This window comes from Macaca thibetana, chromosome 11, assembly GCF_024542745.1.
Source record: "Macaca thibetana thibetana isolate TM-01 chromosome 11, ASM2454274v1, whole genome shotgun sequence".
Taxonomy (NCBI): domain Eukaryota; kingdom Metazoa; phylum Chordata; class Mammalia; order Primates; family Cercopithecidae; genus Macaca; species Macaca thibetana.
Genome location: NC_065588.1, coordinates 14,627,543 through 14,641,405, shown reverse-complemented (window position 1 = coordinate 14,641,405; position 13,863 = coordinate 14,627,543). Strand labels below are relative to the sequence as shown.

Below are 13,863 nucleotides of genomic sequence, written 5' to 3'. Positions count from 1 at the left end.
AATGGTGAAAAACTGAAAGCTTTCCTCCTAAGATAAGGAATTAAGCAAGCATGCCCACTCTTGCCACTTCTATTCAATATAGTACGGGAAATCCTAAACCAAACAATTATGCAAGAAAAAGAAATAAATGGCATCCAAATCAGAAAAAGAAGTATAAATATCTTTGTTCACAGGTGATATGATCTTATATGTAAAAACCCTAATGACAACTGTTCAAACCTAAGCAAACTCAGCAATGTTGCAGGATACAAAATCAACCTGCAAAAATCAGTTGCATATCTATAAACTATAAAAAATACAAAAAAGAAATGAACAATATAATTTACAATAGCATCAAAAAGAATAAAATACTTAGGAATACACTCAACAAAGGGAGAAAACAATTATACAACAAAAACTACAAAACAATGTTGGAAAAAGTTTAAAGACACAAATAAGTGAAAAGACATACTGTGTTCAAGGATTGGGAGACTTCTTACTGTTAAAATATCTGTATTACCCAAAGCAACCTACAGATTCAGTGCAATCCCTATCAATATTGCAATAGTGGGTTTTGTTTTTGTTTTTGTTTTTTTCCAGAAAAAAATCCTAAAATTCATATGGAATCTCAAAGGATTTTGAATTACCAAAACAATTTTGAAAAAGAACAAATTTGGAGGTTTCATACTTCCTGATTTGAAAACATATTACATATTAGGCTAAGTTGGCCAAGGGGGTAGAGGGTGGGAGAACCACACAATATATATTACAAAGCTACAGTAACTGAAAAAAGTGAGGTGCTGGCACAAAAATAGACAGAGACCAAAGGAACTGAATAGAGAGCTCAGAAATAAACTCACATATATGGTCAAATAATCTTCAACAAAACTCCCTAAACCACACAATGGGATAAGGACAGCCTCTTTAATAAATGGTGCTGGGAAAACTGGATATATACATGCAAAAGAATGAAGATGAACTCTGACAAAATATATAAAAATTAACTCAAAATTGACCAAAGATTTAAATGTAAGACCTAAAACTAAAATATTCTTACAAGAAAACACAGTGAAAAAGTTTCATGACATTAGATTTGGCAATGATTCGTTTGTACTAATAGCACAGGTAAGAAAAGCAAAAATAAACAGAACTGCATCAAATTTAACCTCTGTATATGAAAGGAAACAATCAAGAGAAAAGGAAATAAAGAATGCAAAAAAGTTGCAAATAATTTATATGATAAGGGTCAATATTCAGCATATATAAAGAATGCCTACAACTTAATAACAACAAAAATAAGGAACTTGATTTAAAAATAAGTTAAGAACCTGAAGAGATTTTTCTCCAAAGGAGATATATAAATGGCCAACAAGCATATGAAAAGATGTTCAACATCACTAGTCATTAGAGAAATGCAAATCAAAACTATGATGGTATCACATACATCCATGAGGATGGTCACTATCAAAAGAACAGAAAATAACACGTTAGTGAGGTTTTGGGCAATCTGGAACTCTTGAGCACTACTGGTATAAATGTGAAACAGTACAGCCTCTATGAAGAACAGAATAGGGGCTCCTCAAATATCTAGAGGTATTACTATACAACCTAGTAATTCCTCTTTTGGGTATATATGCAAAAGAATTAAAAACAGGATCTCGAAGAGATAGCTGCACTCCCGTGTACACTGCAGCCTTATTCAAAATAGCCCAAAGGTAATAATGGCCCAAACGTCCATCAACAGATCAAATAATAATAAAAATAAAACCAGAAAAGGGTAGCATGAGGGAATCCACTTATGGTGATGTAACAATTTTATATCTTGACTGTGATGGGGGCTACATAAATCTATACATGTGATCAAACTGCATGGAAGCATAAACACTCACAGACATGCATGGACAATGAATTTTTACATACACATGTAAAAACTAGTAAAAACTGTTAAGTTGATAAACTACTTAACAAAATTGTCCATTTCTTCGCTTTGATACTGTACTACAGTGATAAGATTTCACCACTCGGGGAAGCTAGGGGAAGAGTTCATACGGCTCTACGTACTATTGCTGCAAAAACAGGAAAGAATATACGAACATGCATCAATACAGAAAACTTCTAGGAAAAATGATTACTATTTATTGGTATTGGCAATTTACTATGTGCCAGATAATGGAACTATCAATATGAAGAAATGGAACTTGTTCAAATAAAAAAATTAAAAATAAAATTCAGCAGGAAAAGAAAATAAATCCAACTAAAAACTATAATGCAATATACAAAGACTATATTAAAATATGAATAATAAAGGAAATAACAGAAGAGTAGCAAAATGATAAACAAAGGAAAAATGAAGGAAACAACAAAAAGCAAAAGCCAGACTATGGAAGTCAATTTATGCTATAAAGTTTGGACTTAATTGTATACTTTAAAAAATATTCAAACTGTTTAAGGCAATAAAGTGACTTAATCTAATCTCTGTATATTACAATTAGAGCAAAAAAGAGGTCTGACTACATGGGGAAGAAAGAAAGGGGAGAACAGGCACACTACAGGCAGTACAATACTAAAATACTTTGGGGAAAATAGTAAGAGACCATACTGGGAAACTGACAAGAACGCAAAATGAAAGAAACAAGGTAAGACAAATCCCTGAAGCCTAATTTTAAAGATGGACAGAAAATACAGCTTCAAGAATTGCATAACCTAAGGGGCCAGGCATAAAGGCTCATGTCTGTAATCCCAGCACTTTGGGAGGCCAACGTAGATGGACACCTGAGGTTGGGAGTTCAAGACCAGCCTGGCCAACATGGTGAAACCCTGTCTCTACTAGAAATACAAAAATCAGTCGGGCATGGTGGTGGGCACCTATAATCCCAGGTACTTGGGAGACTGAGGCAGGAGAATCAACAGAACTCGTGAGGCGGAGGTGAGGCGGAGGTTGCAGTGAACAAAGATGGTGCCACTGAACTCCAGTCTGGGTGACAGAGCGACTTCATCTCAAAAAAAAAAAAAAAAAAAAGAATTGCACAACCTAAAATAAAATATAAATGTTGATATATGAGAATAGTAAATGAGGATTTGAAAGGGGTTCCTTAGTTCTAGGGCTGAAGGCACACAAATTACATACAGGAGTACACAGTATGAAAGCAAATTTCAGATTTGTAATACAGACTTTCCTCCTAATTCAGCATTTCCTAAGATTACCACTTAGAGAGCTAAATATTAATTATGCAAGAATAGAAAACTTTACTTCATGTCTTTTCTTAAGATCTTCTTTGGCTGCTTCAAAGCGTTTGGTTAGCCTGGCTATCTTGGCCTGAAAGAAAAAAAAAAAAGACAAAAATGAATGGAAATCAAATGGTATTATAGCATTAAAAAAATTAAAAAACCATAAATACATAACAAGAAACCTATAGAAAGCAGGATCCTCAGAAGACAGCTGAGCAAAGAAAATAAATTAAGCTGATTATAAAATATACACTTGGAAAATACAGTTATGACTAAAACTAAGTGACCCCTAAATTCAATACTCAGATGTAAACACTCTTAATTAGGTTAGCCTATTTCTTCCTCAAACTGTGAGTGTTGCTCACTTACCAGTACATTCCTGATTATGTAAGCCTGTGTTTTGTAATTTTTTTTAACACAGTTGTAATCACACTTGATTTTCTCACTAAGAATTATAAAGTGGACATATCTATAAGTCATAAAAGATCCTTTGCCAATACTACATATGGATGGATGTAGGCTTTACTGTGACACTTTCAACAGAAGTGTAGATGAATGTTCACATATTACTTTTTCACAAATTAGATTACATATTCTGTTAATCTTTAACAATCTGATAAAAACGTTACCTTGGCTAGGCATTGTGGCTCCTACCTGTAATCCCAGCACTTTAGGAGGCCGAGGTGGGTGGATCACCTGAAGTCAGGAGTTCGAGACCAGCCTGGCCAAAATGGTGAAACCCCATCTCTACTAAAAATACAAAAATTAGCCATGGTGGTGCGTGCCTGTAATCCTAGCTACTCAGGAAGCTGAAGCAGGAGAATAGCTTGAATCCAGGAGGCAGAGGTTGCAGTGAGCCAAGATGGCACCACTGCACTCCAGCCTGGGCAACAGAGTGAGACTCTGTCTCAAAAAAAACCCAAAAACAAAAAACAAACAAAAAAACCCATTACCTTGTTTGTGTCAACATGGTCAATGAGGTTATTAATCATTTGTTGTGCTTATATAAACTCCCTGATCACATATTTTGCCCAAATACATATTGAAAGGAAATCTGAGAGAAAAAAAAAGCAGAACAAAAATAAAAATAATCATTTCACCACATGAATATTTGGTTGTATTTCCTTTCAGTCTTTTACTAAGCATCGACGTAATATTCAACTATTTCTGTTGCTGCTGCTGCTGAAGCCATTTTAAATTAAACATATTTTCAAGAAAATTACACTTCTGAGTGTATTCATGAGGCCCTACCTAAGGAAGCTCTGCTAGAGAATTTCTTTTATCTAATAAGGGCATTCACTTCATAAAAATGAAAAAAGGTATGATTTACTTTTAAAGTTTCTTTCAGAAAGCAGTCACTTCTAGAGGAGACCCCAAATCTTAAAATGTGCTTAAGTCCAATATTACGGCCTAGGCAATCAGTTACCTATGACTCTCAAAGGTAAAGATTTTCCTAAGGACTTAGTTATTTATGCATGTTATTAAGGCTCAAGATCATAAAGCATAATTTCATGTCGTTAATATGGATTTACCTTTCTGATAACTAAAATATCTCATATAACTTTCTAAAAAGGTATATGGTGCAGTGGCTCACGCCCGTAATCCCAACACTTTGGAAGGCCAAGGTGGGTGGATGGGTGACAAAGCGAAACTCTCTCTCAAGAAAAAAAAAAAAAAGAAAGAAAAGAAAAAGAAAAAGAAAAGAAAGGTATATGGGAAGGGGAAGGTATTTTCTGTACCCCAACTTATGCGAGAATGTCAATTTTCCTTTAGTCAAATTATCTAAGTGGGGCCAGGCGCAGTGGCTCACGCCTGTAATCCCAGCACTTTGGGAGGCCGAGACGGGTGGATCACAAGGTCAGGAGTTCAAGACCAGCCTGGCCAACATGGTGAAACCCCATCTCTACTACAAATACAAAACTTAGCCAGGTGTGGTGGCACACGCCTGTAGTCCCAGCTATTCTGGAGGCTGAGGCAGGAGAATTGCTTGAATCCAGGAGGCAGAGGCTGCAGTGAGCCAAGATGGCGCCACTGCACTCCAGCATGGATGACAGAGCGAGACACTGTCTCAAAAAAAAAAAAAATTATCTAGGTGGTTATACTATAAATTGCACAGTATGCATAATGTTATTATTCTATTGTTACTTAAGCCCCACCCCCAAAATCATCTTGTATATGTTACATGTATAGAAAAAGATCTATAAGGATACATTCCAAGGTTAAAAGTAGTCACCCCTGGAAGCTATGATTGGCAGAAAGCGGGAAAGAAAGTGAACTAAGGACCTCACTTTCACATCATATAGATTTGTAGTACTCAAACTCTTTTTTAAAAGAATTATCATTTTAAAAATGAAACCAGTAGCAGAAAAACAAACTCAAAATGTGGAAACTGATTTATAGTTTTCTGATATGTAATATTATAAAACAGAAAAATCAAAGAGCAGCCTTTTTGTTTTTACATAGGAAGCTGTACAATTCTTTTTTAATTATAATTCAAAATATCTGCCATACTGTGTCCAAGAATGGCTATTCTGGTAAATATTCTGAGACATTTTTAAAAAATGAATAAACAAGTCATTTTTGTAACTCCAGGAAAGTAATATTCTATCACATTGGGTTTTACTTGGGAAACTAGACAAACCAAGAATTTCATTGCGTATGTACCTTTAGGAAATAACTCTGTCTACAAAAAACAAAAGGTTTCCTTAACATCAAGGTTGGCCTATAACAAAATATTGCTGCTCATAAAAGCAAGTGAATAAACAGACCCCCAGTTTCTATTATTTAAAACTGTCTCCGTATTAGGCTGTCATAATTTTACTTCATTGATAGGGAACAGGAGCTGAGGTTGAAAGGAAAAAGTAAAATACACATTTTCAGTTAAATCTACTTAAAATGGCATTTTCTAAATCATAACCAATGGAATGTTATATTCCAGAGTGTGCTGACAGCTTTTCCATTTCCGTAAGAAATCTAGTTGAAATTCCGAGTATTATGAATTTGAACTATACTGTGATTTGAGAGGAATCAAGTCCTCCTATCTAAGAGCATAGTACTATTGACTCCTGTTTTCTTGTTCTGTCCTTTTTCTTCATAATGGTCTTAATTTATTCTTGAGTGCTTACTCATTTTTAAATAACTACCATATGTGAAACCTTTTTCTCATTATGTTTTCTAATTGGTTATTGTTGATGTAAGGAGAACTATTAGAATATGTTGTTCTTATATGAAGTAGTTGCTGTATTTCCTTCTTCATTCAACCGTTTGTCAACTGAATTCTATTGGGTTCCCACTTACCAACTGTTACTCATTTCTTTTTCCTGTCTCATTGTATTGCCCAAGACTAATACCAAATCTCTAAATAGCAGCGTCTATTAATAGGCATTGTCTCATTCTCAACTTTAGTAGATATATTTCCAATAATCCATCATTAAATATGATATTTACAACAGGTTTCTGAAAGCAACCCTTTAAGAGATTCAAGGTATTTACCTCCTATGTTTTCCACGAATGACCAGTAAATTTTAACAAATCCGGATTTGGCATGTACTGAGATGATCACACTGTTTTTCACCTTTCCTACATTAGCAGAGTGACATATAATTGTTAATACTGAACTAGGCTTGCATTCGCTGGGGAATAAAACTAAACTATGTTTTTGTCTCTTCTTGTGCTAGAGGTTTCACAGATGGGCTTACTTCATCAAACGGACGTCTCATCTTTCTCCATACCCTGAAACAGTTTACATCACACAAGAATTATCTGTTCCTCAATGACTTGCCAGAATTATCTGGCAAAGCTTTCTGGGTTCCATGACTTCTTCAGAAATAAATCTTTGACTACAGTTTTGATAGAGTTCCTCAAAATCTAGCTTTCCTGATTCCCTTTCTGAGACACAGTCTCGTTCTGTTGCCCAGGCTGGAATGCAGGGGCACAATCTCGGCTCATTCCAACTTCTGCCTCCCGGGTTCAAGAGATTCTCTTCCCTCAGCCTTGCTAGTAGCTGGGATTACAGGCATGTGCCATCACGCCAGGCTAATTTTTGTATTTGTGGTAGAGACGGGATTTCATTATGTTGGCCAGGCTGGTCTCAAATTCCTGACCTCAGGTGATCCACCTGTCTCAGTCTCCCAAAGCGCTGGGATTACAAGCATGAGCCATCGCAACCGGCCTCCTGCTTCCTTTTTATATACAACAGATTTCATTGGTACGAAGTTGTTAACATAAAAATGTTCTTAAAGAATCTCTTCTGGATCTTGCCTTCTTTTCTAATCCTTGTGCAGTTTATTTGTACTTATTTTAATTCTAGGTCAAAGACTTATCAGACCAATAGAACAATTTGTCTCAGACGTATTCAACTGAACAATTTGTCCCTGGATAATTATACTAAAACATATTAAGCCAAAAGTCAAAATATCATATTAGCTAACAGGAAATTGTTCTGAAATATGCAGTAAGAACGAATTGAAAGTTTTATTTCCAAATCAACTACTCCACATAAATTTGGCCAAAATGAGCACAACAGATCTCAACAAACTCCTCTCATTGTTGTGCACTATGCTTTATATTTGTTATAAGAGGACTCGATTTGCTAAGTGTTACTGTACGCAGAGTGAAGGGCAAAATCGGGCTGAACTATGTACGCATTGCAAAACAGGCAGCAAAGTTTGGGTAGAACGGTTGCCAACAATTGCTACATGGGTACTATCCACACCAAAAAAACATATTTCCCTCTCTAGAGCACAACCATAATGATACTTGATTTTGCATGCTACTGAAAATAAGTAGATATTAATTCAAACCTAACTGTTATAAAGTTAAGATGTTAAGTGTAATCCTGAGGGTAACCACTAAGGAAAAAACTAAAAATATATATAAGAAGAGAAACAAGATGGAATCAAAATGATATACTAAGAAAAAATCAATTGCAAAACAAGGCAGTAATGGAGAAAGTAGAAACAAAAAAGGTATCAGACATAGAAGAAATGACAAATTGCAAAAGTTTTTCCTTATTAGTAACTACTTTAAATGTAAATAAACTCCCTGATTAAAAAGCAGAGATTGGTGGAACTGATAATAAATCATGACCAAACTATATACCATCTGCAAGACTTCATCAAAATTTAAAACTTTTGTGCAACAAAAGGCATTATTAAGAAGTTGTAGACAAATTACAGAATGGGAGAAAATATTTGCAATCACATATCTAGTAAGAGTTTGGTATCCTGGGCCGGGCGTGGTGGCTCACGCCTGTAATCCCAGCACTTTGGGAGGCTGAGGTGGGCAGATCATGAGGTCAGGAGATCGAGACCATCCTGGCTAACACAGTGAAACCCCATGTCTACTAAAAACACAAAAAATTGGCCGGTCATGGTGACAGGCGCCTGTAGTCCCAGCATGGGAGGCTGAGGCAGGAGAATGGTGTGAGCCCGGGAGGCGAAGCTTGCAGTGAGCTGAGATCATGCCACTGCACTCCAGCCTGGTGACAGAGCAAGACTCTTTCTCAAAAAAAAAAAAAAAAAAAAAAGCGTTTGGTATCCAGAATATATAAATAATTCTTACAACTCAACAACAAAAAGGCAAAAAATCCAAATTAAAAATGGGCAAAGGACTTTAACAGGCATTTCTATAAACAAGTACATATGATTGATCAACAAGCACATGAAAAGATGATTAACATCATTTATCATCAGGGAAATGCAAATCAAAACCCTAATGAGATACCACTTCATACCATTCTGATGCTATAAGAAAAAAATGAAAGTAAAAATAACAAGTGTTGGTGAGGATGTGGAGAAATGGAACCCTCATACATTGCTGGTGGGAACAGAAAATGATATAGCCACTGTGGACAACAGTTGGGTGATTCTTCAGTAAGTTAAACAAAGAATTACCATATGGCCCACAATTCCATACCTAGGTATATGCCTAAAAGATTTGAAAACAAGTATTCAAATACTTGTATACAAGCTCAAAGCAGCATCAGTCAAAATAGCTGAAAGTAGGAACAACCCAAATGCCATTCAAAGGATGAATGCATAAACAAAATGTGGCATACACCACCACATAATGGAGTATTATTTAGCCCTAAGAAGGAATGAAGTACTGACACATGCTACAAACACAGATTAAGCTGGAAAACATGCTAAGTGAAAGAGGCATGTGAAATATGCAAAATAGGTAAATCAATAGGGACAGCAGATTAGTGGTTGCCAAGGGCTAGTGTAAGAGGAAAAGAAGAGTAAGTGTTTAACGGGCAAAATGTTTCCTTTTGAGTTGACAAAAATGTTTTGAAATGCGATAGATAGTGGTTGTATAAAATTGTGAATGTACTAAATAACAATAAATTGTACACTTTAAAACAGTTTGGTATCTGAATTTTATTTCCATAAAAAAACAAAACACTGGAAGAAGACACAAAGAGATGGGAATTAAATTGGGCTTGGTAACATTTTAAAAATAATACAGTGAGGGCACATGATTACGGATGCATGAACAGGGGAAACAATATGAAGTCAAAAGCCTGGTATCAAAATACAATAAACATTAATAGTACCCCGTAGGCAGTGAAGCAACTGGTGGATATTAGAAAAAGTGGATTGAAAACTAAGAGATTAAAATTTAAAAATGTAAAACATGAATACTGGTTTTACTGGTACACAATTGAGGAACTTGGACTATAAAGAGACTGAAGTAATCAGTATTCAGAAAAATTAGTACAATGCTTTGGAAGGACCAGCAAGAAGTTAAAAACTAGTACCAGAGTGCTCATATAAAAGGTGTTACTATAATCAGGAAATTGGGTAATGATGGCCTAATGAAAAGTGAAAAGAATTGAGATTTTTTTTTTCCAGGAAATAATCAAGTTGTAACTTGGCGACTCACTGTGCATATGAAATGACTGAGGGATCAGTCTCCAAGAATTCAAGAGCTGCCAATAAGAGGAACAATGGGAAGATTTTCCTTCAAGAGTTTTCCAGGAATTCAGAAATTGTCAGTAAGAGGAACATTTGCAGAGAAGCTAATTGGCTTGGTGTTAGAAAGATTCAAATTCTGAGACTACAAGCAACACCTAAATACAAATTTAAATGTTAAGAAATCTGGATTGCACCTTATGTGTGAGATGATAGGTGTCAAAAACTCAGGTTTTATAGTATGTATGTATGTATGTATTTATTTATTTTGGAGACAGAGTCTCACTCTGCTGCCCAGCCTGGAGTGCAGTAGCACGATCTCAGCTCACTGCAACCTCCACCTCCTGGGTTCAAGCAATTCTCATGCCTCAGCCTCCCAAGTAAGTGGGACTACAGGCACACACTACCACACCCGGCTAATTTTTTGTATTTTTAGTACAGACAGGGTTTCACCATATTGGCCAGGCTGGTCTTGAACTCCTAGACTCAAGAGATTCGCCCTCTTCGGCTTCCTAAAGTGCTGAGCTCACAGGCGTGAGCCACTACGCCCAGCCAAAAACTCAGGTTTTAAAAACACAATTTCATAGTTGTACCTGTGGGTGTGATGAGAAACAATGAATAAAATTATTCTTTCAAATCTTCAGGCATTTTCAAATTTAATTCAAAAGTTTGAACAGTAATAGTAAAATGAAGTTTAATAATTGGATAGGTCAGTCTGGGAGATACGCTTAAATTCTAATCCTATTTAGCTAAAATTTCATTCACAATGGAAAAAGTGATTTAACTTCTATGGGCCACTTTTCCCTCATTTGCAAAATAAGGCCCTATACATGGTTTACCACTCAGCATCTTTGGGATATGCTCATATATAAAATAACCCAATAGGAAACATACACTTACTTATGACAGAATGAATGTACTGATTCAAATACTAGCTTCTTAGCTTTGGAATAAAGTAGATTACTACAGCACACCACTATGTGCTCATTTCAGCTGACCAGAAGCTCTGGTATTGTGTGTTAAGATATAGTTGTACTTAATAAAAAATGCAAAGTAGAAATTAATAAATATGTGTTATTAAACTAACATCTTTAAAACATGAGGTCCACCAAAGGAGGTAGATTAACATAAAAAGAATCCCTAACAAATATTATTTAGTATTTATTACAGCATGCTAAATGACAGCCTTCCTTTAGTGACTGGAAAACAAAATATGAAGTACTAAGTCAGATCCAGTAATTTCTGAGTCTCTGTTATGGTTTGAACTGTGTCCCCTAGAAGTTCACATATTGAAGTCTAAACTTTCAGTATTTCAGACTGTGACCTTATTTATAAAGGTCATTGCAAAGGTAATTAGTTAAGATGAAGTCATGTTGGAGTATAGTGGGCCCCTACTCCAATGACTGGTGTCCTTGTAAAAAGGGGAAATTTACAAACAGACACACATACAAGGACACCACCATGTAAAGATAAAGCCAGAGATCAGGGTGATGTTTCTACAATGCCAAAGAACTGTACGCAAACCAAAAGAAGTTAGCGTAAAGGCACAGAACAGATTCTTCCTCACAGCACAGCCCTCAAAAAGAACCTACACTGCTGACACCTTGATCTTCAACTTCTAAATATTTCTACTGTTTACACCACTCAGTTTATTGTACTTTCTTTACAGCAGCCCTGGCAAACTAAACAAACTCCTTTTACTTCTTATATTTAGAATTTAAATGTATTTTATAGTCAATGTCAATCTCAAATATATATCTCAGAAAATAAGTTATAAAAACAATGACAAATAGAGTACAATTCAAGTCAATGAACAAACCTGTAGTTCAGTGAGAACTGTTTTATGTCTCTTGTTACATTCAATCTTTTCCACTCGTGTTTTCAATTCTGCCAAAGTCTTATCAAATACAGCACACTGCAGTGCACACAATTTTTCTTCCAGCAACCACTGTATAACCTAAAGAAACAAATATTCCTTCATTATGCCAAGAAGGCATTCCAACAAGCAATAAACAGTAAATATTCTTAAGTACCAAGAAGACAGTAATGATAAATTAACTAACTTAATGAATAAAACATGCTAGAATCTGTAACACAATACTATCTGCTAAAATCCTCTACTTTTATATATATAAAATCTACCTCAAGAGGGTAATACATACTAAAAATAGAAAATTTCCAGAGAGTAAACTTTTGAAAAATTTCCATATTCTCATTATGGGTCCACAACAAAGACATTGGCACATATCCATGAACCATACTTGAGTAACACTGTTCTAAAGAAGTAAACTCTAAGGAAACCTCAGCTTTCAAAATTTTTCACATAGCTACCTTCATAATTTTAACAGCTCTGTAAGAAAGACTGAATAAGCATTATTATCTCCATATGTCAAATAAAAAGAAACTAGGGGGAAAAACACTGAGAGTTTCTACTGCCATACTATTCTTTTTTCTACAAAGTGCAAATATGTATGCCATATTTTAATTAAAGAATGTTGTCCTAAAACATTGATTGTAAAATGTCATCCTTAAATATATAAGACCTTGAAAAACTAGTTATCATTGACGTTTAATATTCCTCTCTAAGAAAAGCATTTGTACAAACATTTGTGAATATATGTTGAAAAACATAAAATACTGAATATTTTCATTATCTCTATCTCTAGTCGAACAGAATTTCAAACTCCGTACTTTACTCCTTTCTCTAGTCCTTTTAAAACCCTGTCTCTACCACTTTTATACTAACCCTAAAGTACACAATAAAGAGTTTAGAATGTAAAGACTTATAACCATGAAACCAGCTTTAAAAAGATTAAAATGTTAATATTTAAAACTCTAACATTTCCTTTTCACAGTAAGATAAAGTTCAATATGAGAAGGAAAAAGAAAAGCTGAAAAACAACATTCAGTTTTGTTACCAAAGCAAATAAATAAAAATGTTACCTTCTCTCCCTTCTGTTTTGATAATCATAAGCATTTTTTAAAAAAAAGATGTAGCCAAAAATAAGTCAGAAGGAATTTTAAAATTAAATTATCAAGGATAGTAATAGACTTATTTATTTATTTATTTATTTTTTAAGATGGAGTCTTGCTCTGTCACCCAGGTTGGAGTGAAGTATTGTGATCTCGGCTCACTGCAACCTCCACCTCCCAGGTTCAAGTGATTCTCCTGCCTCAGCCTCCCAAGTAGCTGGGATTACAGGCACCCACCACAACATCCAGCTAATTTTTGTATTTTTAGTAGAGTCAGACTTTCACCATGTTGGTCAGGCTGGTCTCGAACTCCTGACTTCAGGTGATCCGTCCACCTCAGCCTCCCAAAGGGTTGGGATTATAGGGGTGATCCACCACATCTGGCCAGTAATAGACTTTAAAAGCTCAACCACTTTCTTCAAGTTCTTTCTTTCTATGATAAACCACATTAGGTCAATAAAATACAGAATAATGTCAGAAACCTAGAAGAAGACAGTGGTGCTACTTATTCAATATGGTTTATAACTTATAATTGACACAATACCTTTTGAAGTTTCTGGTTAATGTCTCCTTTGGCTGTAATCTTTACTTGAAATTCTGCCTCATATTCTTCTTCCATATATCGACGACGTTTAGACTGTACATTGTCCATGTCTTCTGATTTAGAACGTTTTCGTCTGGAAAATTCATCTGAGAAGAAAAACCACAATGATCACACTCAGGTGTTTTTCTTATAGCTCTTAATGCATATTATTCATCCTCAGCAAAA

General features: G+C 35.2%; 1 protein-coding gene across 9 annotated transcripts in view; it reads right to left on the bottom strand.

The window, feature by feature from the left end:
• ATF7IP (activating transcription factor 7 interacting protein) overlaps positions 1–13,863 on the bottom strand; it is a 134,972-nt gene that overhangs the window by 51,459 nt on the left and 69,650 nt on the right. For all 9 annotated transcript variants that reach the window (XM_050749365.1, XM_050749356.1, XM_050749357.1 and 6 more), the window contains 3 exons: positions 13,639–13,784; positions 11,941–12,078; positions 3,230–3,295 (listed from right to left, as the gene is read on the bottom strand). In XM_050749365.1, the coding sequence (XP_050605322.1) occupies positions 3,230–3,295; positions 11,941–12,078; positions 13,639–13,784 (350 nt within the window). The remainder of the gene's footprint in view (positions 1–3,229; positions 3,296–11,940; positions 12,079–13,638; positions 13,785–13,863) is intronic.